Source organism: Aspergillus vadensis (assembly GCF_003184925.1).
Source record: "Aspergillus vadensis CBS 113365 unplaced genomic scaffold BO88scaffold_16, whole genome shotgun sequence".
Taxonomy (NCBI): Eukaryota; Fungi; Ascomycota; class Eurotiomycetes; order Eurotiales; family Aspergillaceae; genus Aspergillus; species Aspergillus vadensis.
The window spans coordinates 197,121-221,403 of record NW_020292054.1 but is presented as its reverse complement, the minus strand read 5'-3'; the positions used below and the strand labels follow the sequence as shown (position 1 = coordinate 221,403).

The 24,283-nt window shown below is 50.0% G+C and overlaps 9 protein-coding genes across 9 annotated transcripts; 1 reads left to right on the top strand and 8 right to left on the bottom strand.

The window, feature by feature from the left end:
• Positions 1–38: 38 nt before the first annotated feature.
• Positions 39–1,269, top strand: BO88DRAFT_405987 (S-adenosylmethionine-dependent methyltransferase). Its single transcript, XM_025707042.1, has one exon. It carries the CDS (start codon positions 133–135, stop codon positions 982–984), a length of 852 nt encoding a protein of 283 aa, XP_025561362.1. The 5' UTR covers positions 39–132; the 3' UTR covers positions 985–1,269.
• Positions 1,270–1,617: 348 nt separating this feature from the next.
• BO88DRAFT_455051 (mRNA splicing protein SMD1) lies at positions 1,618–2,146 on the bottom strand (the record flags this gene model as incomplete). The annotated part of the gene is made up of 3 exons (XM_025710846.1): positions 1,618–1,919; positions 2,002–2,051; positions 2,133–2,146. 3 exons carry the CDS (start codon positions 2,144–2,146, stop codon positions 1,618–1,620), a joined length of 366 nt encoding a protein of 121 aa, XP_025561361.1.
• A 192-nt stretch (positions 2,147–2,338) lies between these two features.
• Positions 2,339–5,654, bottom strand: BO88DRAFT_405984 (F-box domain protein). The gene is made up of 3 exons (XM_025707041.1): positions 4,891–5,654; positions 3,013–4,821; positions 2,339–2,967 (listed from the first exon to the last, which is right to left on the bottom strand). The coding sequence occupies exons 1-3, from the start codon at positions 5,224–5,226 to the stop codon at positions 2,485–2,487; spliced, it is 2,628 nt and encodes an 875-aa protein (XP_025561360.1). The 5' UTR covers positions 5,227–5,654; the 3' UTR covers positions 2,339–2,484.
• A 236-nt stretch (positions 5,655–5,890) lies between these two features.
• BO88DRAFT_74718 (uncharacterized protein) lies at positions 5,891–8,884 on the bottom strand. The gene has a single exon (XM_025713101.1). It carries the CDS (start codon positions 8,778–8,780, stop codon positions 6,009–6,011), a length of 2,772 nt encoding a protein of 923 aa, XP_025561359.1. The 5' UTR covers positions 8,781–8,884; the 3' UTR covers positions 5,891–6,008.
• Positions 8,885–10,021: 1,137 nt separating this feature from the next.
• Positions 10,022–11,537, bottom strand: BO88DRAFT_343680 (uncharacterized protein; the record flags this gene model as incomplete). Its single annotated transcript, XM_025703201.1, has 6 exons — positions 10,022–10,352; positions 10,414–10,473; positions 10,527–10,607; positions 10,664–10,889; positions 10,948–11,062; positions 11,097–11,537. 6 exons carry the CDS (start codon positions 11,535–11,537, stop codon positions 10,022–10,024), a joined length of 1,254 nt encoding a protein of 417 aa, XP_025561358.1.
• Positions 11,538–15,344: 3,807 nt separating this feature from the next.
• Positions 15,345–16,651, bottom strand: BO88DRAFT_426795 (uncharacterized protein; the record flags this gene model as incomplete). The annotated part of the gene is made up of 8 exons (XM_025708935.1): positions 15,345–15,634; positions 15,663–15,692; positions 15,776–15,901; positions 15,982–16,119; positions 16,193–16,214; positions 16,303–16,330; positions 16,361–16,383; positions 16,598–16,651. 8 exons carry the CDS (start codon positions 16,649–16,651, stop codon positions 15,345–15,347), a joined length of 711 nt encoding a protein of 236 aa, XP_025561357.1.
• A 2,365-nt stretch (positions 16,652–19,016) lies between these two features.
• On the bottom strand, positions 19,017–20,544 carry BO88DRAFT_405979 (uncharacterized protein). Its single transcript, XM_025707040.1, has 6 exons — positions 20,134–20,544; positions 19,704–20,079; positions 19,537–19,657; positions 19,412–19,479; positions 19,329–19,359; positions 19,017–19,269 (listed from the first exon to the last, which is right to left on the bottom strand). The coding sequence occupies exons 1-6, from the start codon at positions 20,290–20,292 to the stop codon at positions 19,104–19,106; spliced, it is 921 nt and encodes a 306-aa protein (XP_025561356.1). The 5' UTR covers positions 20,293–20,544; the 3' UTR covers positions 19,017–19,103.
• Positions 20,545–20,739: 195 nt separating this feature from the next.
• BO88DRAFT_405978 (GIY-YIG nuclease family protein) lies at positions 20,740–22,249 on the bottom strand. Its single transcript, XM_025707039.1, has one exon. It carries the CDS (start codon positions 22,215–22,217, stop codon positions 21,132–21,134), a length of 1,086 nt encoding a protein of 361 aa, XP_025561355.1. The 5' UTR covers positions 22,218–22,249; the 3' UTR covers positions 20,740–21,131.
• Positions 22,250–23,782: 1,533 nt separating this feature from the next.
• Positions 23,783–24,273, bottom strand: BO88DRAFT_405977 (uncharacterized protein; the record flags this gene model as incomplete). Its single annotated transcript, XM_025707038.1, has 1 exon — positions 23,783–24,273. A coding segment is annotated over exon 1 (154 nt), but the record flags the coding sequence as incomplete, so codon positions are not given.
• Between the last annotated feature and the right edge of the window lie 10 nt (positions 24,274–24,283).

Genomic DNA, 24,283 nt, shown 5'->3' with positions numbered 1-24,283 from the left:
TTCGTTCATCGGAGTTTCATTCGATACAATATTCTTTTCAACTAGTACTTACCCATTATCATCCCACTATATACCAATATCTCAATTCTACCAGTCCAACAGAAAATAGACAACGAGATAAAAGGGACAAAAATGCTCCCCACCCCCTGCACCTCCCACGTCTCCTTCGACACCATCTACGAACCCTCCGAAGACTCCTACCTCTTCCTGGACACCCTCTCCTCATCCAGCGAATCCGCCTGGCTCACGAACCACTTCTCCCCATCTACATCCTCGCCCTCCCCGCTCCTCCTCGAAGTCGGTACTGGCTCCGGCGTCGTCCTCGCCTTCCTCACTGCAAACTCCCACCATATCCTCGGCCGCACTGATGTCCTTGCCCTTGGCACGGACGTTAACCGTAATGCATGCCTTGCGACGAGACAGACGGTTTTGAAGGCGATTGAGGAGCAACAGCAACAACAATCCCAGAATACACAATCAACCTCTACAAATGAATCTAAAACCTCTCAAATCAAATCCCTCATCTCCTCAACACTTACCTCCGACCTCGCCTCCCCAATTCGTCCTCACTCGATCGATATCCTGCTATTTAATCCGCCGTATGTGCCTACGCCGGAATTGCCGCGGTTACCTAGTAAGGAGGATAATGATGAAGGGAAGGAAGGGGGCATGTCGAGGAGCGAAAAGTTCGAGAGAGAGTCGTATTTTCTCTCGTTGACGTATGCGGGAGGTAAAGATGGGATGGAGATCACGGAGAGGTTGTTGGCGGATATTCCGAGGGTGTTGAGTGAGAGGGGCGTGGCGTATGTGTTGCTTTGTGCGCAGAATCGGCCGAGGGAGGTGGTGGAGAGGATTGTGGGTTGGGATGGGTATTTGGAGGGAGGGAAGTGGTGTGCTGAGTTGGTTGGGAGTAGTGGGGTGCAGGCGGGGTGGGAGAAGTTGGTTATAATGAGGGTTTGGAGGGAGTTCACCACTTCTTCTTAGGGGTTTAGGTTGTGTATAGTTGGGGGGTTATATACTATTGGGAAAATGGATGATAGACTAATGAGTGATGATGATGATGATGATGATAGACGAGGGTATGATTGATTTCTGACAACACTTCATAAGAAGTGTGTATATTTCTGTTCTTCTTCGTGTGTGTTTGTGTCGCGGCCACTGATTAGATAGATATACAGTAGAGTAAACTACTACTCTCCTCTTCTCTTCTCGATCTCGAGTTGATTCGATTCGACTCGACTCGGTCATTCATCGACACGACCGACCTGCCTTGCAGTTTCGTCTCGAGTCTAATAAATAAATTAGACCCGACAATCCACCGCGCAACCCAACCCAACCCAGCAGACCTCGTAAATCACCGCCGCTTTTCTCACCCATTTTCTTCTCTCACAGCCAAGCCTGGTCCAGCTTATCCCCTCACACCCAGATCCAGACCAGACCAAGTATCATGTCGAATCCATTCAGCGCAAATCAATCACCCAGCCATAGGATAGACAAGAGATAAAAAAGAGTCACAAAAAGAAACAAAAAGAAACAGAAAAAAAAAACTCCGATCCTCAAGTAGTAGTTGTAGTAATAAAAATGAAATCGCAATGTCTAATACCATTCCCATCCAGCTTAGAATCCACGACCACGGCCACGGCCACGACCGCGCCCTCTACCACGAGGACCACCACGACCACCACGGCCTCCGCGGTCGGCTTCCTTGCGCGCCTTGTTCTTGGGCTTGGGCGTGTCGTCGATCAGCAGCGTGTCGAGGGGCAGACTATCGGGCAGGATGTAGTAGCGGATCGTGGAGCCACGGATGTTGATGGTGTCGAGGGAAATAGGGTCGCGGCCTTTGGGGGTCATTTTGACCGTGCGGAGGGAGGTGTTCATCTGGGGGGAGACGGAGGTGATGGTGCCGTGGAGGATGGTGCCTGTTTTGGTCAAATTTAATGGTTCACATGTATGGGAGGGGATTGATCTTCAAGCGCTGGAGAGATGGAGGGTTAAACTCACCATTCTTCAGCTCAATCGTCACCGTCTCGTTGGCGCACTTCATCAGAAACCTGTGCAGAGGATTGGAATTAGTCGCCGTGCAATCTTCGCGGGCACAAGCTGCGTCAGGCGCTCTGGAGCTGCTGGCTTACCGGACGAGCTTCATGGTTGTAGATTTACGCGCAAAGGCACTCAATCAGAATATAGAAATGGGGAAATAGGTTGGGCGAGTCGAATACTAGCCGGCTTCGTCAGGGTCGAGTTGAGGTCGCTTGTCGACATCGCGGCTCTCAGAGGCTGAGCTTGGTTGACCGCCCGGGCACGTGACCATCTACGAAATACAAGGCAGGATGGTTGTGTCCCACTGGGGTATGCTTAATTGCACAAGACTAGCCAATATCGCTAACATGCCTAGATTAGCTAACAATGTTCCAACCGAAATCGCTTCATGGTATCTTGTAGAAAGTCCGAACATGTCACCAACGCCCGCCAAGGAACCGGAAGTTACAAAACGCCATGTCGCGCCTTGAAGATGGCGATCTTGTCATCGTAGAACAAGATCTCTCGCAGCCGATACGATACCCGAGACTTGTTGTAATCCATTTCAGAACCCTCCCCGTCTGACGATATCCTGTCGTCTGATGACAGGTCCGAGTGCGAGTCCATCGCGCTGACCCCGCCATCGTCGTCAGATTCATCCTCGTTTGTGTCTGATCCTGCCCACTCCTCGCCCCCAGGCACGAACCCCTCGCTATGGCTGTCATCCGTGTCATAGAACTCTCCCGCGTCGCCTTCTTTTGCCTCCAAGATCTCGTAACATTTATTTTGTATGCCTACATAGGTAATGCCCACCTCCGGACGGATAGTCACAATATCCAGGATCATCATCGCCAGTTCTTTCGGGTCTCGGTGAGCCGGCCGAGCGATATGTGGGATATGGAGCGCGCGAAGCTGGGGCATATACGGCAGCCTTTGAAGGAAATAGTGCTGCTGACGTTAGCATAAGAACTAAGGAAGTTGCTTGGTACTTACCCAGTCCTTTGAGTGCAGAGCTATAGAGAGCTCCCGCAGCCGTGGCATACGTCCGCTGCTGAGAAATGTGAGCATCTGGCGCGTGAACATCCACTTGTACCACCGCACACTAGGCATTTCGCTCCCCCCTGGTGCCCGCTGGGTGCTATCGATCAATATCTTTTGCAGGCTGAGATGATGGGTCTTGATAGCGTTCTTGTAGATGGCATCGACATGGACGATCGAGTCATACATCGGTGCCTCATGTAGGAATAGGGTTTGCAGCGTGTTGGGCGCAAGTGTATCCTTGATAAACAGCAGCAGATATGGCGACACAGCATCCGTGTGGATATGCCTGAGGTTCAAGCGATACTCAGAGGCACTTTGATCACCTTCACGTCTACCATGTTTCGAGCGTGACGACACAGACGGGGAAAATTGCCGGCGCAGCGCTCTCCAAAGCTTTTCGTGGCTCTCACAACGAAAGATTGTCAAGGTTGTCAGTTGTGCCCAGTCAAGCGCGTGCAACGCAACTGGAATAGACAGAGGAACGCGCTCGAGTTCTAGGGTGTCGAGCTTCAATATCTGGTGACTGGACCCCGGCACAGCCAAAGGCTTTTCCGAGCATGAGTTGGGGATCTCTCGTGACAACTTAGTCTCCGACGCGGTAGGCGGCTGTTGTTGTGCTATGTGCGTATTCTGCATATTCAAGGCAATGGAAGCAATGTCGTCCGCGGGCAACGGAGACCCTGGAGTGCTAAATAATAGAGAAAGTGCCTGATTTTCCGACTGATTATTCTCCGCATGACTTTCAGTTGCCTCCGGCTTTGGCACTGAATCTGCTTGAATCCGACTGGGGTGTGTGGGCTCCTCAGATCTTCCAAGAACAACCCCTAGTACGCCGCCAGACTTCGGCCATCCGGAATGGCCGCGGGATGGTGTTGGCTGCTCAGCCTGCCAGCTTCCTGCCGGCTTCAACCAAGATGCTTGGTAGACCTTGCTAGAAATGCCAATACGTAATTCTTTCAGACGGTCTCTGGATCGCTCAACAAGTACAGCCATTTCTTCGAGATACGACGGTTCATCTATATCAAGGACACTCAAGCTCTTTAGCGGCGGGAGTATTGACAGAGAAGGGTATTCTACATGCCCATATCTCTGTAGTAGCGAGGAATTACTAGCTGGCCCTGCCAATGCTTGTGTGTCTGGAAGCGTCACGGAAGATGCAGTAGAGGGCCCGGCCAATGGACGCATGGTATTCTCAGAGTTGTCGTGCCAACGGACCCAAACGCGCTGCAGACGACAATCATGACCGGGCCGATTTGCTAGCGATGAAAGCGCTATCCACACATCTCTCAAAACTCCGGTTGGCATGTCCCAAACGAACGTCTCCAGGTTGACCATCCGAGCCACAGCCAGAGCAACTAGCGTCCCCAACATTTTGCCAGTCTCCTTCGTTACAGAGTACTCTTGAACCCAGACAAGGGGACCGTTGCCGACTGAGAATTTGCGAGTATATTGTGCATAGTAGTTGCCTCGACGGATCTTCAAGAGTGTATCTGTAGGGTCGTCTTGACTCGGCGCAGGGCTATTGCAACCGCCATGGGGACAGGGTTGAGCTCGCCTTGGGGGTAGCTCGCGGAATATATCTTGTCCCATCACTAGTGTTGCAAGACCGTAAGAGAGAGCGTCCACGCCAGCCGGGTGGTCGGAGGATGACAGTGTTTCCGGCCATACGATATCAAAGCGAGAATACATCTGGGGGATCGCCAAGGAATGGAGGGCAGAGCAAGTCAGAGCGAGAGATGTGAGGTCATTCGTATGCGTTACCTGGGGTCATCCAAGTGTTAGTTCGTAGTAATGACTTGTCGCAGCCAGTTGACCAAGTATAACCCGTACCTCTTTTATAATCACCTGTAAGATATCGATGGGCATGTCGAGCAACCGAAGAGGCCGTTTTGTTGTTGAAGGAGGTGTCGCATCGCTCTCCGAATGACTGCTTTGACATGGTCCCGAGTCTACATCCTTTTGAATGCTATTGCGGGGTGGAGTCACCGGAATATCGACCGAAGTATCCTCCGTTTTCATCTCCTGTTCAGATCGATTCTCTGTGCGTTCCTCGGACCCATGGGAAGTGGTGCTGGCGCTGGACATGAACTCTTCTTCATCGTCTGTTAGGTTTTCCACATCGGAGCTGACTCTTGATCCTAGAAACAAGCTGCTGGGACCAGCCATGTTGCTGCTGGCGGATAATGTATGGTAGCTATCCATGCCGAGTGAGGAGGGGCTCCGAGCACCAGACGGAAGCCAGCCACTGGCGCTGAGTGGTGGCGCAATTGCGAATCAAAGGTCTTGTTCGGAGTGACGGTCTTGAATAGGTCTGAGGGTCCGGAGTGATAATAAGGATGCTAGGAGCGGAAGTGACGGGATCGGATCCGGGGTAAACGAAGCAGTCGAGGACGGGGCGCCGGTGGGAACACGGGCAGATCGACCAGATGGCACCACAACGAAGAAACCGCCAATCAGGGACCGGCGGTCAGATGCATGCTACTTGCCTCAGATCTGCATGCCACACATCAGCACGGCAAGGAATCCACTCTCGAACCGTCTGAAGAGTGAAGAGAGCCGAGCAAGGAATCAGAGGAGCACGGAGTACAGAGTAGAGCTTGGAGATCCTGTATCCTCGGTGGGACGCTGTCCACTTGGTGGCGGCGAGACGGTGGTTGGGGCCTCCCTTCCGGGCCTAGCGCCCCTCCCCGTGACAGCGGCCCCGGACCCGTGACTAGATACCTGCTAGATTTACGCTACGGTTGCTATAGTCGTCATATCTAAGATCTACAAGACTGACTCGCTCACAATCAAAGTTGCTTACTCTGTCACAAGTACTGCATATATCCGATCCATTATGAGAATTATATCCATTTTATGCGAAGCAGGCATATTTGCTAATAACAATTGCTGACAAAAGATAAAAAGCCATTCACAGAAAGCGAAACAAAACAAGCACCCCAAACGGCTCATATGCTAGTAGTATTTTCAAGACAAAGAACATCGCACACCCGACCATGGAAGCCTTCTAGTCCCGAAGACTGGCTGGACCCCTGCGCAGATGCCAGCGCTGCTGTTGTTCCGGGCATCAGAAGAACCCTCGATCCAACTTCAATCCACTCAACCGACGATACGAATTCGAATGTGATCTTGATATCGCCTTGTCCTGGATCGATAGACGACTGTACCATCTCTTGTACCCCTGGTTCGTGACCACGTTCGTGGTTTGAAGTGTCGCCGTCAAAGCTGAAGAACTCCGGTTCAGTCGGTGATGATGGCCGGGAGAAGACCTCATCTTCTGCAAGAGACATGCTCGACAACTTCACTGTCGTGCGAACATTGGCCACATACACTGTGGCATTACCTCCCAGCAGCACCGGCGGGGACAGCGGAGACGCGAACTCGCTAGACGGGAAGCTGGCTACGAAGCCAGTGTGAAGCAGAAGGGTCCTTGGTATAGAAGCAGATGGCGCTGCCAATTTGAGCAAGATGGAGCCTTTCCGTATTCTTCCCAGTCGTGGCGCCTCCCCATTCGCAGTCAAGGGCAACGGTTCTATTCCGATCGTTCCCACTTGATCTTGTGTCAGTTTTTGAACTGGGAGTCGCAAATTCCGCACACTGACTGCGCGGACCCGTTGCCAGTATGCCTGCGGTGGGAAAGATGACTTCCCAGGTAGTGAGCCATGGACAAAAGAGGTCGAGAAGTCCCCAGAAACGGGTCTGCTCCGATTCGCGCTAGAATGCTGAATGCTGTCCAGCCGTTTCTCTGATCGACTCCTCTGCCTCTGTAAGCAATTTCCCGAGTCAGATGTGCTAGGCATCAAAGGTCCGACGAGTAGCTCGTCTCCTGCTGAAATAGATCCGTAGCGCACCAGGCCACAGAGAACCACGCCATGAGCTTCCTTCCTTTCTTGCTCTGCAGTTACTGAGTATACCTTGGAGGGCGGAATAGCGAAGACTTCGTCAATATCAAAGAGATCTTCAGGGAGGGTGTAAGCAGCTGGTGTCTTCGACAATGAGATGTCCCGCGATGGCGGCTTCGCGGGAGTGGGGAGGTATCGAAGAAGGGCATGAAGTTTTCCTATGCCTGAGCCATCCACCGCACTCGTAAGAACGATCGGGACAGTCGATTCCCAGCTTTCTGTATTGGAAATCAACTTCCGCACCTCTGCTGCATCTTTCGGCTCTGTACGCTGTAGGTCCACTGCCTGGGCGGTTGGAACGGACATCATCGCTGGCTTCTTGCCAGATGATTTGAGAGCCGATAGTACTTTCGCAAGATTGTTCCGCAGGCCTGAGCGGGATGCTATGTCCATCTTGGTAATTACAACAACAGTAGGGATCTTCATCTTAGCACAAAGCTCCAGGTGTGATAACGCAAGTGTCATGTCTGCAGGCTGCTCAGCAGATTGGCCAGATTCCGCACTAGCCTCGTCATCGCAAGTTGCTGGGATGCAGAGAAGGACATAATGAGGGGCCCAACCGACCAGTCCTCGTAATGTGGACTTCATATAGCGTACTGAACCTGGTAGATCAGAGACAAACGCTAGACGCCCACCCTCCGAGGCAGCGTGGATATCATCCCAAGCTGCAACGTTGCCACAGGCATAGTTGATTACCTCAACAGTCTGTGCCTGTGGTTCATCTGCGGCATATCCGATCAATTCATGAGCAACAGAGCTAGTGATCCCTGACGAGATTTCATGCCGATGTTTCAACAGACCTAATCTGCTTGTTCCTCTTCCATTGTCAAGCACAGACGAGGTTAAAGTACCCAATAGAGAAGACTTGCCGGCCGCGCTGGGGCCAGCAATGGAGATACGGATCTGCTCAGTACTGGAGGAACTGCCTAGCGAGTCTTCTTCCTTCGTATTGTCAGGAGATGAACCATCCTGCGTCTGGCCTTTATTGGGAGACTTGACCCGATAGAAGTCCCAATCAGGGCTTACCAACGCTTCTGCAACCCAAAGGCGCTCTGCATGGGCCTTACTAGTATCCACGTTCTCAGAGTAGGGATCTTCAGCCCATTCGCAACTGCCAACATTCACTCTGCGTAGGACATCTATCTTGCAGCCTAAGCTGGCGGCCATAACCTGCAAAGTGGACAAGCTCTCCTCCAGCTCATCGTGAGTGAGTCCAACAAACGTTCCATCATCAGCAACGCCGACCTCATACAGAGCACCCTGGCTCTCCTCTAGCCCGGGAAGTAAGCGAGCAGGTTTCTGTGCCTCCCCTAGCTGGGTTGTTGCTTCTGGAAGTACTGGTAGTACAAGATTTGCAGTCGTAGATGAATGAAAGGGCGATGACTGCTGTAATCGCCACAGAAGCTGCGTTGTGAGATGCTGCAGCCTTTGCTGACGGCTTTCAGTCGAGCGAGTCTGCTGCGGTTTCGGGTTTGACTCGTAGCTGGAAGGCGTGGGACTATCGGCTGACAAGCTTGCCCGGGAGTGATACGAGCCTCCTACGAGGTGGCTAGTAGACATGGAAACATAGGGTCGTCGAGGGCGTAGGAGCAAATGAAGCTTGTACTCTGTGGGGCCCTCTTGGGGTTCAGGGTCCAGTTTGGTGATCCCATAGTCGGAGAGTGAATCAGGATCCGCGCGGTCCAAGTTCGTACTTGAACGTGCTCGAGGCACCGTGCGATTGCCAGTTGCTGAGAATTGAGGGGTCGAGGACCCTGATGTGGACCACGGAGAAGAGACCCGCGGAGGGTCAGGATCGTATGTGAACACAGATGCCATGATGGTAAATACAAGCTCGACGGCAATCAAAGACCGGCAAATGTAGGTTTATAGACAAAGAATGGCTGATATCTAACAGTGGGCTATCATTAAGACCTCTCGGTATATTCGGTGTGCTCGTAACTGTTTTGTGCTCAATAAATGTACTCTTCCTCGTGTGTAGTCGGTTGATGCTGTTAGAGTCATTTTGAGGTTGAATTGTACTTTGTCAAAGATTGATGAAGGGCGCGGATAAAGCCGTCGGAAAGTGGATGTATTCTCCAAAGAAGGAACCAGAAGAAGAATTAGACAGATTTGAGGCGAATTGCAGCAGCTGGCGGTTAGCAATGACGCGACATCTTGGAGGGGAGGCTGATGGGTGAGTCACTTGGCCTTGGGATGCGACTATCCATCGGAGTAAATACACAGTGCCCCGATCGAGTACCCGCCTTACGACATGACTGGGTCAGGTGACGGGCCCAGTCATCCACACGTGCTAGGCGTGAGGGGTTACTGCCTGAGGCCCTTAGTGTGGCTAAGCCGCATCGTATTTCGGCTGCAGGGGCTTTGGTTTCAGATAAAACGAGCAGAACAATAGTTGTCGAGGGGAACTAGGAAGCCTGGTCTCTTTTAGTGCTTATGGTCTTTGACCCAGCCTAACACGGCAATGATGCGTCCACTACTGCACGTTGATAAATGGAATGTATTTGGGGTCCGTGTTTGAAGCCCGCTTGTGCGCTACCTGTCTTTCGCCAATATGTGTCATTAACTCGGTTTCTTCGTTCTCCACCGTGCTAAGAGACAGCCGGAAATGTAAATGGCGACCGTCCTTACGGCAGTATGCTTTCGGCAAACGGACAGTCCGATGTAGATGAATTGAAACTCCCATCCAAAGTGATCAAACGGCTATCCAGTGTAAGATATCTCACAGGGTATTAAACAAATGCAACTAAATAATACGACACATGCAAGAATATTCGTTCCGAGAAGTTGATATGCAAAAAGTGGACACTCCTCGCAGTGTCCATCGGCCCAAGTCCGTGGTGTGGGGCTTTCCCTCTTCTGATCCACCCATCATCTGTACACTGTACAGATCTGTGCTCTGTTCTGGGTCCGTCGCCTAGACGGTGTAATGTTTGAATACGCTGCTGCCCGAAGCCCGACAGTAAGCCCGCATTCACGAGGTTCGGCGATGTCCTAGCCCATGTACCAGACGCTCATGCCATGTCCATGGCCCCTGACGCTAGCCTCTGTGTGGGGGTTTATTCGGCAGACGGCTCCCTTGCTACCCCCTTGCACTTCCCCTGAGCAACATGGATGTTTCTGGCCGTGGTGCGTGTGAACACAGCACCACAAATGGGACACTCTGCTTTGGCAACCACTCCCGACTTCTCTCGTTGGTGGCGGAGCAGGTTGCTGAAGGTAGAAAATTCACGCCCGTTGCATCCGTGGTCCCAACATTGAGGTTTTGGCCGAAAACTGAGAACGCGAACTTGATCTGGATCTGAGGAACTGGGAGCGGACTCGGGAGAGGAATACACTGTCCCTGATGGCATCAGGTTATGTGGTTGGGGAATAGAGTTGGGGGTTTGCCTGGTAATGCAATTTGGTTAGTAGGTGGAACGAAGACTTGATGGCTAATGTGGCCACTCACGAGAGTGAAGAGTTCGGCGTTAGGTAGTAATCTGGCTGATTGACTAGGTATGAAGGAGGTCTAGGAACAAGTTAGCCATAAGATTCGTCTCCTGGTGCACTCGGTGTCCTCACGTTGATGTAAAAGAGGGATCTGGCATGGTAGGTGGGCTGCCAGATACGGAAGCGCTGGGATAAGGATATGGAATGGAAGAACTATGAAATCGATCAATTTTCATCCCAGTTAACTCAGGTAGTACGGATATTGGTACCTTCGTGGCTGGTGTCGGCTCTGGGGCACACCCGGCTGTGAGGTGAGGTAATGTGTAGATGGGAGTCCTGGCTGATAGTAACTCTGTGAAGTGGCATGCTGAGGTGGATATGCTGCTGGGTAACCAGATTGTGGTGGAAGTGTGTGTGCCTGGGGATATGATTGTTGATCCATAGGCATTGAAGTTGGATGAAGAGGCTGGGGTGGCCTGTTTTGCCAGCCGTAATCTGCTCCTCGTCAGCGCCAATAATTCAAAGAGCTTGGAAGCCATGCTTGCGAACATACTCTGAGAGTTGTGTGCCATGTTGGTCGTCAGAAATGCTACTGATCCGGGATGCATCGACTGAGATAATAATGAAGAATCTGACGCCCTGGAGGGAAACGTCTTCAGTAAGTAACACTCAGAAGAGAGGGGTTTCTTTTTTTTTCAATACATACTGTGATATCTGTGAAAAGGCTTGCGAGGGACTCCTTTGGGCCAGTCTTGAAGGTGAGTCTGCTGGTTCAAGATCCCGAGAGATGAACTCGGATGGAAAAGGCGTCCTGCCTAGGTACTGATTCGGAGGAAGAGGCGATAGATGACTCCGTCCTTCTCCTGCACTATTGCTGGATATTTCGCTCCGAGGAGAGCTGTAGACCGAAGCAGGACTCGGTAAACCAGGAAGCCAGCCTGGAAGAGTAGACGCAGGTACGGTATCCGATGGGGTTGTCTCAGACTTTAGCGGAACCGAACCACCATCAGAGTGAGTAAGATCAACGACGAAAGGTGCCGAGGCTGGTGATGGTACTCTCCAACTTCGCGGAATAGAATCGCCCAGCTGTCTGTGACGAACGAATGAGTCGCCTGGTGAGTGATAGAATTCACTGGAAAACATGGGTGCTCGATTGAGGTACGCCAAAACCACAAGAACAAGAGAGGCGATCAACAACTGAGAGAATAACAAGGATGAAGAAGATGGATATTTTAGGGAGGTGATATCAAGAAGAAATAAAAAACGAAATGCAGAGAAGATCAATGATGGGGGATGGGTTTTATTTAGACGTTGGAGAGATGAAGGAAGAAAAGGGAAATGAGGAAAGAAGTACAAAAACCAACAGGTGCTAAGTAGATCGAAGGAAAACAAATCAGGGTACGGAACATACAGTTAGTTAGGTAGTAGGCTTAGGCAGAGAATCCTTCCGGATTGACAGCAACTATATCCACCACGGGAGACAGCGAAAGTAAGTAGTGTGGTAGTAGTAGGTTGGCCAGGACGGCGGACGGGTAGATGGATAGTAGGTAGTAGGTAGTAGTAAATCAATTCGATAACCCGTTTTTTGTGTTCCAGAAGCCCGGCTAGAAGAGAGTATTTAACGCCTGGTGGCCTAGTGATAGCCAGACGAGCGAGACACCGAATAAGCGCAACGAACGGGGGCCGAAGATTACCTGGTGGTTCGTCTTTTGGAGACTGGCAGCTTATGGCGGGTGGGCAATGCGTGAGAGAGAACGAGGGTGGGTGCTGTGTGTATGTATTTTACCTGGGCTTATGCCACTAGATCGGAATAGTAATTACGCTTATCCTGGATTTTTTCGTATACGAATTACCGTGGATTTTTCTCGCTATTTTTAATTTGTAGCTGAAAATTGAAAAATGGTTCCCCCCGTTTTGATTATGGGGTTTTCCTGACAGGTCGGGATATTATTGTGGTTAGTATTATTTTTATTATTATTATTTCAAATCCTCTCCCGCGCACTCGATGAAAGGCGTATGTGTGTGTGTGTGTGTGTCTGTCTGTGTCTGTGTCTGTGTGTACTCTTTTCACTGCCACACATCGGACACTTCCATCTAACTAGAGGGCCCTCTTTTTATTTTTATTTTATTTGATTGTTTTACCTTTCCCTGTGATCTCCAACCCAACAATCACCACTGACCTGCGCGTTACCTCCTTGGATAGTTCTTGGACGTGGGGACGATCCCATCTACGAAACTTCCCCTTCATCTGATCATGTCCATCGGTCGCATTGTTGGTAGCCACAAGTTTCCCCCATTTGTGGTCTGATGTTTGTAGAGCATGGAGAACCATCCATCTCCATCATCGTGTTAAGCGGGTCCGTCATTGAAGAACGTTCCTGTTGTTGAGCTAATATTAGTCGTTTAAACGGTGACCCAACGCCGTCGGCCTTCATCACCCACCATCATCACCACTACGACTACCGACTACTAGCTAGCAAGATCGAACCCGGTTCATTTTCTGAGTTTATTTATTCCGGACAAGATGGACCACGCCAGTCGGATTATGCTTCCCTCCGGCTCTGAGTCAGGGTACTCAATAGGGGATAGTCCTGCACCATCGCCACGTGAAGGTCCCAACAGCTCAATCGCACCCGGCCTGGTCAGCTTCAGTAGCCTCGAATTAGTTTGGGATGCAAGCGCCCCCCCTGTCCCCTCGCTACTCCACTCTGGGAATAATGACGGGGTTAAAGGAGACCTTAGCAATTGACATCAGCAATCGTATCGCCCTAACCGGTCCGTCGATCGATACCAACACTTCTTTTCGCGAGCCACGAGAGGAATAGACTCGGAGATGGCGGGTTTTGGGCTGAGAGCCGCCTGGGAAAGCAGAAACAAGCTCCTATCATAGTGGAAGGACCGGCTGAAACTAGTTTACTCGACCCTAACCCCCTCTCGCCTCCCCTCTCTCTCTTCCCCAGTCACCATCGGTTGTGGAAAGTTTTAGGGGGGAAAAACAACTCCAGCCCCAAAAGGCTTGAGGGCGTTGAGCGTCACCGCCAGTAACAGGAGCCGAGTGAATGATTAACAAGCCCCCCGCCCGATGATGCTCTGGTTTGTTTCGGCTCATCTTCCTTCAGAGGCGGCGTCGATGGATTTGTCGAATCCGCATGGTTTGGGGGCCAATTTCAGGATGCGAAGGACCTTCAATTCCCTGATTCGTATATCCAGGCGGGTCTGAAAAGTGTCCGCCGGGGCTAAAGGCAGTCCTGGCTGGGTAGCTAGTTGCGAACGACGCCGTCTGACATACGTGGAGTCGTGCGAGATCGTCATGATAGCGAGGCATGGCCTTTTAGATCCGGAACCACATGGCGATAAGCAATGGGCGGTTCAATTAATTCCTTCCCCGGGGCGATGCATGCTTCCTTCCCTCATCCTCCTACCAGGGATTGCAATGTAGGGGAGCAGGGGGAGCCGGGACCCATACCATCCCCTCGAGGATTCCCTTCCCTCCCACGATCACTGGGAGGCTTTCCCGCGCGCACCACGCTGAGCAATAAGACCCGATCATTGTTTCGTCTAGCGTGCCTAGCCTCTGGCGAATGCATCAGGCTCAGAACTTTTGTCCTGTTCTTTTTTGGCCCCCACTGCCTTAGCGGCCGCCAGCCACGCTATGGATCCCGATTCTTACCGCTTCGGGCTTACAATGGGCCATCGCGTGTTTCTGGCTTCGTCTCCCCTTTCATGGCCCGGCTTTGCAGACCTAACTAGAATCAGGCGGAAGAAAAGAAAAAGGGTCTTTCTGGATTATTCCGCCAGATGGCCCCCCCTTAGACACAGTGATGCGCCGCCCCCCCAGCAGAGCATATGCCCACTTACCGTTTTCCCATACGCCGTGGAAGGGATGATTGGATATATCCTTCGTACTATATTCTGACAATGCTCAAACGCAATGCGCTGGGGAGATCGACAGGTTTCGTTTCGAAAGGTTACTTCATTTCTGTGACGACAGCTTGGCGCATCGCTGCAAGCTCACGGATCCTCCTGTCAACTCCAGAGGATCGCTGTAATCCCCATAAATACTCTCTGGTTATTATCACATCCCTGAGGCATTCTAGACCCCGGGTGTCAGCCTTTTTTACTACGGCCCTGTTTCTTTTTCCCCATCATTCTTCCCTAGTGTGAGTTGGAATGATCGAGGAGCGAGAGGAACCAGCAGATTGGGTGCGAGAAGATGCAGGGACACAGAAGGACCAGAAAGCTCACCATTTATTCTTCCAATGTGACCGGGGCTGTAAGATCCGGAGGATCGCAAATATTACCTGTCCTGAAAGCAGCCAACGGTGAAACGGTGGTCCGAAGGTGCTAGGTCGGTCACAATGAGGTCAAGGTTGCTGCTAACTGCTAAGGGAGGCGCTTTGGCCGACACGGTCAGACTCAGACCCGTGGACCGGCCCTAAGCAGGCTACCAATTACCAGTTACGTGACACGTTTATTTGCGCCCCTCAGAGTCCGGAGCATGGCGAGCGCCCGATTGTCCGATCCTGTGATTGCCTTGACCGCCACGGAAATGATCGGCCAGGATCAAGAACCTCGCTCTCTCACGGGAGGCAGTGGATGTAAATTGGATTAACCGCCCGCTCGCCAGACGCTCGAGTAACCGAACAAATCCTCCTCGAAGGCACTGCCATTGATCCACCTTGCCAAATTCCCGTCCTCCTTATGGGGAGAATGGCTGAGCAAATGAGCAATATTTGCTGAAATGAGTCTAAACCCAAGGTCAAATAAATTAATTCGCCCCTCCAAATATCGCGCTGATGGAGAAACAGAAGGGGGGAGACAGAAAAATCAAGACAAAAAAAATAATTTTAATAGGAAAAATAAAAATCCAATAAAATCCCCTAGTTGTCACGAGGAATCTCCGTTTACGATCAAGGACATGAATCCTATTGACCAATTTCCTCCGTCCGTTTAGCTTCGCTGCCTTGCTCCACCGGAGGAAAGCCATGGGCACTGGCGGTTGACACTTGGACTGGTTGGTTGGCAGGCCGGCAACAGCGTCATTGAATTATGGGGCCCGTTCTCGGCGACCGCCATCCGAAGCGCCTGGGATCTTTTCCGCTCTTCACGGTGCCTGATCCCCTCGTGGATGTCGTGCGGAGACAGGGAGAGAGAACTGTGCACAGTCCAGCGCTTCGACGTCCGCCGCAGCCAGCTGTCGTTGGGGGATTTGCTCCCTCCTGGCCGGGGGCCACGCAGCGCTCCCCGTTGGGGAGCACCCGGCGATACGCCTGCATCCCATCACCAGCATCAGGGAGGCTCCCAATTACAATTACTACTTTTAAACGCTCTATTTGACTGCCAGGCTAGCCAGGATCCGGCGATCGGGTCATAAACTCCACGTGCTGTGGCACTTTTATTGATCCTGCTAGGATTCCGCATGTGGCCGCGATGGGAGCCGTTCGAGGTGGGTAGCCGGCCACATGGTTGAGGTAACACCTTAAACCAAGTTAGCACTGCTACCTTGCCTCCCAATTTACTACCAATCTGATCGGGATTTCTCACTATTAACTAACTACTAAGGCTTGCAGGGGTGGTCATAGTCTACCGGGATAAGAAGGGAAGCGAAGGAAGGAAGGGATGGGAGGGGGGTGAGAAACACACTTCCACGATCGCATGATCTGCTGGCTCCCTGACCGGGCTTCACTAGTTTCCTTTTTTTTATTAGAGTAAGAAGCCTTTTCCTCTCAACTCATACCAACCCCCTCCAATCGAATGACCACCTTTTGCCGGTCGCCGTTCAGCGCCAACTGACCTACCCATTCGACCCCTCTTTGTCTCCTGGACTAAAGCTGCTCTCCACGCCAACCCACATGTCTTGGACGTACGCGAGCTTTAAGCGCCAGGAATGAGCGGCTGAGAGAGTTACGCCATCCATTTTCGGGGTGCTAATGAGCCTCCAGCAAGAAGCGCCGTACGATCATGACATCGCCAATCCCATTCCAAATTGCTCAGGTTCCCTATCAGCAGACAGTCCTGACCCGCCACCACCAAATCGTGCGCCTTATCGCGGCCAGCCTTGTCTCTTTTGGGTCCTACCACCTGCAGGCAGAGATTAGACCCGATCAAAAAATAAAACGCTCTTTTCACCACGACCAGAAAGGCAGTCCCAGCCAACCCAACCAGAGCAAAGCACTAATGCCAAGCAGACAACGGCGGCAAACCGTGCCCTCCAAGATCAGCAACGCACGTATGAACCAGCCTGTAGGTACCAACATGCATGACCGACCAACCTATCCAAATTACCCTGCATCACGGACCACCCAACTGGAGCGACCAAGCGCTCGGTTGATGTGATGTATATAACCCATACTAGTAGATAGTAGCTCGCTAGCCAGCCAGCAAAGATACGTAAGTCTAGACTTTTGACGTGTCTGGAACATGGTCAAAGCCCACCACCACCACACAGCATGCACAGGAATTATGCGAGACAGACGCCAGGCTCCAACCAAAGAAGTCATTGATGTGTGTAATAAAATAACTCACCGGACCATGAAATGTCAAATGCAAAAAATGAAATGTCCAAGCGTCGCGTTTCCAATCGATTAGTTTTACCGGACAAAGTGCACAATAACCCCTCTCTCTCCATCTGTCTCTCTCTCCCTCCACCTCGGCTGGATTACTTTTAACGCCTAGTTACTTGGTAGAGACTACTACGTACATAGATAACCAACTAAACTAAAACTAACTAACTAGTTAGTGATCCAATCTAACATACGCACGATTTCGTCATCATCATAATGTTCTCATCTCTCTTCTCCTGCCCTTTGGTCCCCTCTCTATTATTGTGGGGATGTGTGGTTGGGTTCTGGACGATTGCGTGGTGGGGTAAGTAGTAGACTAGACTAGACTAGATATGCCGCACAGCCAATTCATTCATTCGATCTTTCGCTCTTTTTTTCCGACTTGTGTGTTTCTCCGGCCGGGACTGCATTTCCAAAGTTCCACTGCGAACGGTTTGGAGTGAGACATTGGACCGACTCTCTTGGCTGATCTGATACTTTAGTACAAAGTTTGATTGATTAATATGATGTTTTTCTGTGTGTATCTCGTAGATAGGTTTTAGTGAATAAAAAGATAGAAATTTAATTCTCCGGTGTCAGTGTACCTGAGTAATAATTATGTACCATGGAATAAGTTAGTTATGTCGCACTCATAAAGCGTATGCGGGATATATATCTTGTGCTACTACGGAGAACTGCTAGTTACATTCCTACTGTGCCACAAAACGCAACGCAAGTCATTCTGTCACTTCAATTCAACTACTAACTACTAAATACTGGTAGGTTTACTACTTATTAGCCACATCACAATTCTAAACTGAACTTGATCTATCAGTTACTACTTACTATAGTGACCACCACTATGATCGCACTCCATACTACCCATAACTAACCAGGGGTCAACCAACTAACTAATAACTCCTTAGTTTCACCGACTAGTACTCAATCAAACATATCAAATCCCTACTTTACTAGTAAATAGTAGTACCAATAACAAACAATCCAAATACTAATTGAAAATCACAGCCAAGTAAAATGAAATAAAATAATAATAAACGATCAACGATCAACGACCCTATCGGCCCTCGCCGCGCCAAGATTCTTTTGCAGATCCAAGCCCCAGCCAAATTCCGTACGTACCGCTTCTTTTTTACCCCTGGATCGACTATAATAAGTAACTTTATAACTTATAACATATCAAAATACCGTGGACTACGTACGTAGATACCCAATCTAGATGTTTTGTTTTTGTTTTTGTTTCGCCGAAATAACCCCGAAAATAGAAACCATGATCGGTACTAGGTTTTATTCATTCAGGCTGCCAGGCGGGTAGATAGTAGACTAGACTACTAACTAGCCATGTCAATCATGAGAGAAAATGGAAAGTACAAGTTACTAGGCGTGATTGCCGAGCCGTCGAATAGATTTTTGTCTTTCTATCTGTGGAATGTGGATTATGATCGTGTTCTTGTGGATAATGCAATAATTAGTGTGAAACGGGGAGAGGGAGATGGGTTGACTACGTAGCTAACTACTAACTAGCTAGCTGGTTCGCTAGGTAGGTAGGTAACTGGTTAGTTTGGTGTGATGGCTGAGGTGAGCTGAGTAAGACACGAGTGGCTCCGATCTTCACTAGTTAGTTAGTTGTTGTTTGGTCTGGTCTGGGGGGGATTTAGGACTGATTGGGTATGCTGGATGTTTGATTTTGGGGGCGGATTCTCAATGTTGTGATTGTTACCTGGATAGGTAGGGATTGAGTCACGGGTGTTGATGGAGGGAGTAGTAGTTACTGATTGGGAAATATTTGACGCTCGCTTCTGTAGTATGTATTGAGTGGATGGCGTGACTTATTATTCTAAGGAGGGTGGATTTAGTATAAATATATGTATGGGCTTGCGAATGATGTGTGGTGCTGATAACTTGTCATATGATTCATGTCTCTGACACAATAGGCAAATAGCAGGATGCTCTTGATAGGTAGGCTTGAATCTTATACATACTTTTACTCCGAACTATACTGTAGGCTACTATAGTTCGGTTGAAATGGTTTCTTAATGTATCCATAACGCCATGGTATCATCTTAAACTCATATAATAATACATATAGTACAATAAGCGTCCTCCCTATCGACTGACTACCAAGTCCCCGATCTCGTATTGACCGGCCTTAACAGCTAGATTGCATCGACTCGTTCTGCTTCGTCTCATGTTCCCGGGGCCGCATTTGGTCCACAAATGAGCCTAGCCGGATAGAACTTCGGCGATATACATGCTTGAAGAACACTTTTGTAGGTGGTATACAGCTGACAATGAATACGACCCACATTTCGGTTCTGCAATCTGTCGTTAGAGCGATATCTATAGCGAGATAGAGAAGATGAGTGCTACTCACTGATTCCAAACAATGACTGTTCCGATCTGTTCTATTATGTCTGTTAGCTCTCATGTCGCCGTGGACAAACAGTATTTACTCACGGCTCGGATCTTGGATTTTCGTCAGAACAGTCAATTGAACGGTTTTTACTATTGTACATGCCCCTGCTCTATTCTGCGTCAGTATCGAAGGTCTTGACTCATTTGATGATAAGGGGCTGCAGTACACGACGCCAAATCCCATTAGTACGCAGAGACCAATCCGAGTAGCTATCGAGAAAGCGTGGACCCGTGCAAGGAACGAAACCGGGTATAACGCAAGTGCAAAGTCGCAAACAGCAGACCAAGCTGTCAATGTTAGACATGGAACCACAGAAGCGAGAAATACACTCACGCCCTTGAATATAACCGAATATCTGTATACGGCTGCGATAATGACAGTACCCCTTAGCATATGCTTCCCAAAGCATCCTCCTCGGCGAGCATTGAAGCATCATGAGGATGGCAGCGACACAGTTCAGGACGAGGTTGCTGCCCGCCAAAGACCAGAGAAATATGCTCCTGGCTTTGGTTTGATAACCTTGGACTTGTTCGAGAAAGGCGACAATGGTAAGCTTCCCCAACCCAATCGCAACAAGGGCAATCAACTGGTTAACCCAGCCATAGAGCAGTGCCATCTTGCTCTCGTTGAAACTTAGCATGTCCTGCGGAAGGCCAAGCCCGTATGTAGCCCCGACAGTGATCATCGCCATGCTTGCAGCTCCCAGAATCTGTCGCATTGATATTAGCAGCGATATGGTAAGCTGAGCAGGGAGAGTACTCACAAATGTAGCTATCGCCAAATACAGGTCTTTCGCCACATTATGAATTATTTTGGACGCAGCAACGCATCGAGCGATCATGAAGATGATCGCCAAACCAAACTCGACCCATGTCACAATGAAGAATGGCTGTCCGAAGCCATTTGGATGCTCGTCGCTCATTGACTGCTAATCGTGAAGTATGCTAGTTTGTTATTATGGCGCAGTCGCTGCATTTCTAGTACAACCAAGATAAATGAGTTGCTCGGCCAGTTGGGTGTGGTTGACGTGGAAAGAGATATGGTATTGCTCGGCACAACGCAATTCTGAGTGCCCACCACGACGAAATACAAGCTACCACCGCCTCATAAATCGAGAGGAATAAGAAGACGAGGATCGTGACGAACATTCCGGTGGAACCCAAGTTGAGACAACTGCAATTGGGTTGGCTGTCAGGTGACGGACCGCCTACGTCAACACCCAGGGTCTTGGGTTTCTCCACAACAATAGGAAGTTTCTTTTGGGAGCCGCTGTTCCTGGCTCCTGGGCGAGATCTGATATCACAAATTCCGATCTGCAGATACAGTGCGAGGTCGAGCCTCCTTAGCTGTGCCTTGCAAGCCTCCGGGTGGGCCGGGAATCCCTATTGACATCATCGCGGGTGGGTATCCCAGCATAACCTCGGGACTACACACCAGCCCGCAATGATTGTCGCCCAGTGTTCGTCTGACAACCTAGTTTCGTTTAGAACAGTCGCTGCAACGATGGATGGAGCATATCCACGCCGATGATAGTGGTGTGTCGCGTAGATCACCATATACAACATCGTGCCTATTACATTACGAAGAGGAACGGACCTTGTTTTCCGACTTGCCCTGTTATTGACCGGAGCGATCTCGAGCTGCTGCTAGTTTTCCATGGCATGACAGGATGTGCTGACCGAAAACACTCCATATGCGCCAATATGGCTTTGTTTTCTTTGGTGCAGCGACAGACCGGGGTTCCCGAATCGTTCGAAATTGCTATGATCGCCTTCTCTTTTTTGCAGGAGTATCTTCTTGGCCATGTCTGGTTGAGTACACCCCTGGAGATATATCGGATTGTCCCGCAGCTGACGTAGCTCTCTTACCGGTGTGCTTCGTCTTAAATTCGCCCTGTGGTGCCTTGTTTTGGGAAAGGTGACAGAAGAGGGCGCATATGCATATAATAATGTCAGTCACGATTAACCCTCCACGACGTTCGGAACTATGCAAAAGAGCAAGGATCATCGGCGCAATCAATCTGCCCCACAAGATAAGGAGAAAACAGGTTGACAGTGTGGGTGTGCGCTCCCATACGGCCTTGGCATAATAAGGACAGTAGTACCTAGCCTTGTCTAACGTCGTTGGTTCTGTCCACACTTTCCATCCTATCTGAAGACATTCCTGGCAAGCAACGGGAGTGGAATCTCTCCGTGAGCATGTACCCTTCCTGCAGTTAAAATAGAACGAGGCCATTTTGTTAGCCATGAAACATTCAAGGCGATCGGACCAGAAAGGCTTCAGCTCGCTCTTCTTGTCATATGGCTCGTGATCTACTAGCCACCGCGACCAGCGTCCTAAGACCTCAGAGGCAGTAGAGTTTGAGCCATAAAAGTACTCCCGATGTTTCATACCATCACCGGGGCATATAGTATCACATCTGAAGTTCGTCAGCTCACTGTGGGCGAGCCTTTCGAGTCGTTTATACTCCCAAATAGGCATTTTAGGATCCTGTACCAATTCCCAGCCCTTGAGTTTGCATTGCTTGTCGAGCTCTTTTTTGCGGTCTTCTGGCCGATCCGTCGATCCAATCTTGAAGCGCTGACATTCATCCTTACTGTCCCGGTAAACGTAAGCATATCCCTTGTTGTTTTCGTTGTAATGACCCCGAATGATGTTGTGCATGCTAGAAAGAATAGCCTCTGTCGGAACCTTTGGTTTGTCACCCTCTGCAGGACCCTGAATCTGCTCCTCTACAGCATCCTGAAATACATCGTTCTTTCCTGGTGATACGGCAGCACTCACAATGCTACTGCTGATTCTTGGTGGCTCACGTGATCGTGATGGAGAACAAGGAGAGCCGGCCATTAGTCGCCGCAGAGCGTTTGATTCATGGTCAGCTGGGTCGGAATCTAACATGTATTGCTGTACTGTCATATTCTTCGGTGATGTAGAGTTTTCTGAGCGTGCTATATGTTCAGCTGGGGTTACAGTGGCCACTCTTCGTCTGAATTCCCGCCTCGCTGCTAACTGAACCGAAGGGCTTCGATCCCCAGGACTTGTAGGTCGAGCAGGGTCACTCGCAATAGTAGCCACATCGTTAGGTGAAGGGGAGTCGGAAACCTCGTCATTGTCGTCTGATGTCAGGTGTGAACATAGTGAAATCTTTCGAGAGAATGGAGTGGAGAAGGGAGATGTCATAGTTGTCTTTGTGTCGAAAAATAGCGTTGAACTTTTGCGCATGGGCAGATCGACAAAGAGGGACTGTGGGGGATTCATATAGACCAGCCATGGCAGGGATAAGCAAGGCAGATTCAGAGGTAGGCCGCTGAGTGTAATTATGCAAATCAAGAAACTGTTATTATGCGGCTGTGCTCTGTCCATATTTTCCCCCTCACCCAAACCAGTCAGAATAGCCACCTCCCCTCCTATAGCCTTGCACCAGTGTAACGTGCTTTACCCAAAAAGTGCATTGCGTGGCTATCTCGTGCAGTAGTTGAGACGGCGGTAGTGTTAGCGCATTGCTTAGTTCGTTCGGATCACCCAAATTTAGACCCGTCGGCGCTTGGGAATGTGGCTTATCTCGGGACAATGGGGCGGAGATATTTCCCGCTTGAAACCGATCATATGTATGCTTGAGAAGCTTGAGTACTCTATGGCCAATCTGCTATGTGATTATGCTGAAAATCCGATGCTTGAAGGTGGCATCCTCGTGTGGAAGATGTAGATCCGGATACGTGGAGCGCAAGCAAGCGAGACGGATGCTGCCCCAAGGATGTTTACGGTTGTTAGAACTTGGGGTCAAACTGTTTCCCCTCACAAGATGTCTAATACTGACTCGCGTATGCAGCCTATTGTGGCTGGACAGGTATGCTAAACCCATCGTTGCTTAGCCTTAGACCTTCCGGACGGCGCTAGTCTAGGGTCCCCTGCTGTTGTTTAGTTGGTGCCAACATCTCAAGGAATCATACGGCAGGTGATATGGAAATTATTGTTCATATTGCAGCCTGTATTCAGAAAACTGTAAGATATGCATCAAAGTATTCAGAGCCTTGACCATGAGGCTCGCCGTAAACCTTACAACCACTAGTCAGGGGATTGAGAGCAAAATTGAAATGGCCCGGCTTAGAAGCTGGGGTTTGAAAGCAGATCAATTAATCTGTGCTAAGACTTTCGCTATAGCCAAATCAAAACGTATCAATGTGGATGGCAAGGGGTGGCATCAGTGATGGATGTACGCCCTGCCTCCGACAGCCCATGACAAACTCCCGAGTGCGCTCAATGAAAGTCGTATGTATCATCAAATTGGGCAAATAGCCCACAGGTCATTTGGACGCTATAGACATGGCCAGAAAAATAGCGAGCGTTGATTCTGCAAAAATGGGACTTAGTAACGATTCTTGTTCAAGTATCTGGACCTTTGATTGACATACCACATCACAGTGCAAACGCAGCAATCGCATTCTTCATCTCCACAGTCGCAACCAAAACAAGGCTTAGAGACTGTCTTGATAGGTCGCTTAATGGAAGAGCCAGAACTGGAGGAAGGAAGGGTGAAGTTGACAGCGGAGGAAACGGACGAGGCAGCCATCGTGAAGTGCTTTTGGGATTTGAGGATTTGTAAATGTAGAATATTAGAATGAGAATCGATTCTTGTATTTCACTTGAGAAGAAGAAAGGATCAGGAACGGAGCCAGACCAAGAACCAGAGATGAGCCAAAAGTCGAGGCAGAAGAGAGAGACGCCATCAACGTCACTGACCAGCTCAGGACCCACTAGACCCTTCTGGGGTTAGCCGAGCCGATCAGCTCAGGCAGCAAAGATCCACCGCCCATTTCTTCTCCTCTTCCACTTTGACTCCTTCATCCGTTTACTTCCGTCCACTGCTCTCTCAGCTTCACACGCTGTAATCAGTCAAATTGCGGGATACTATA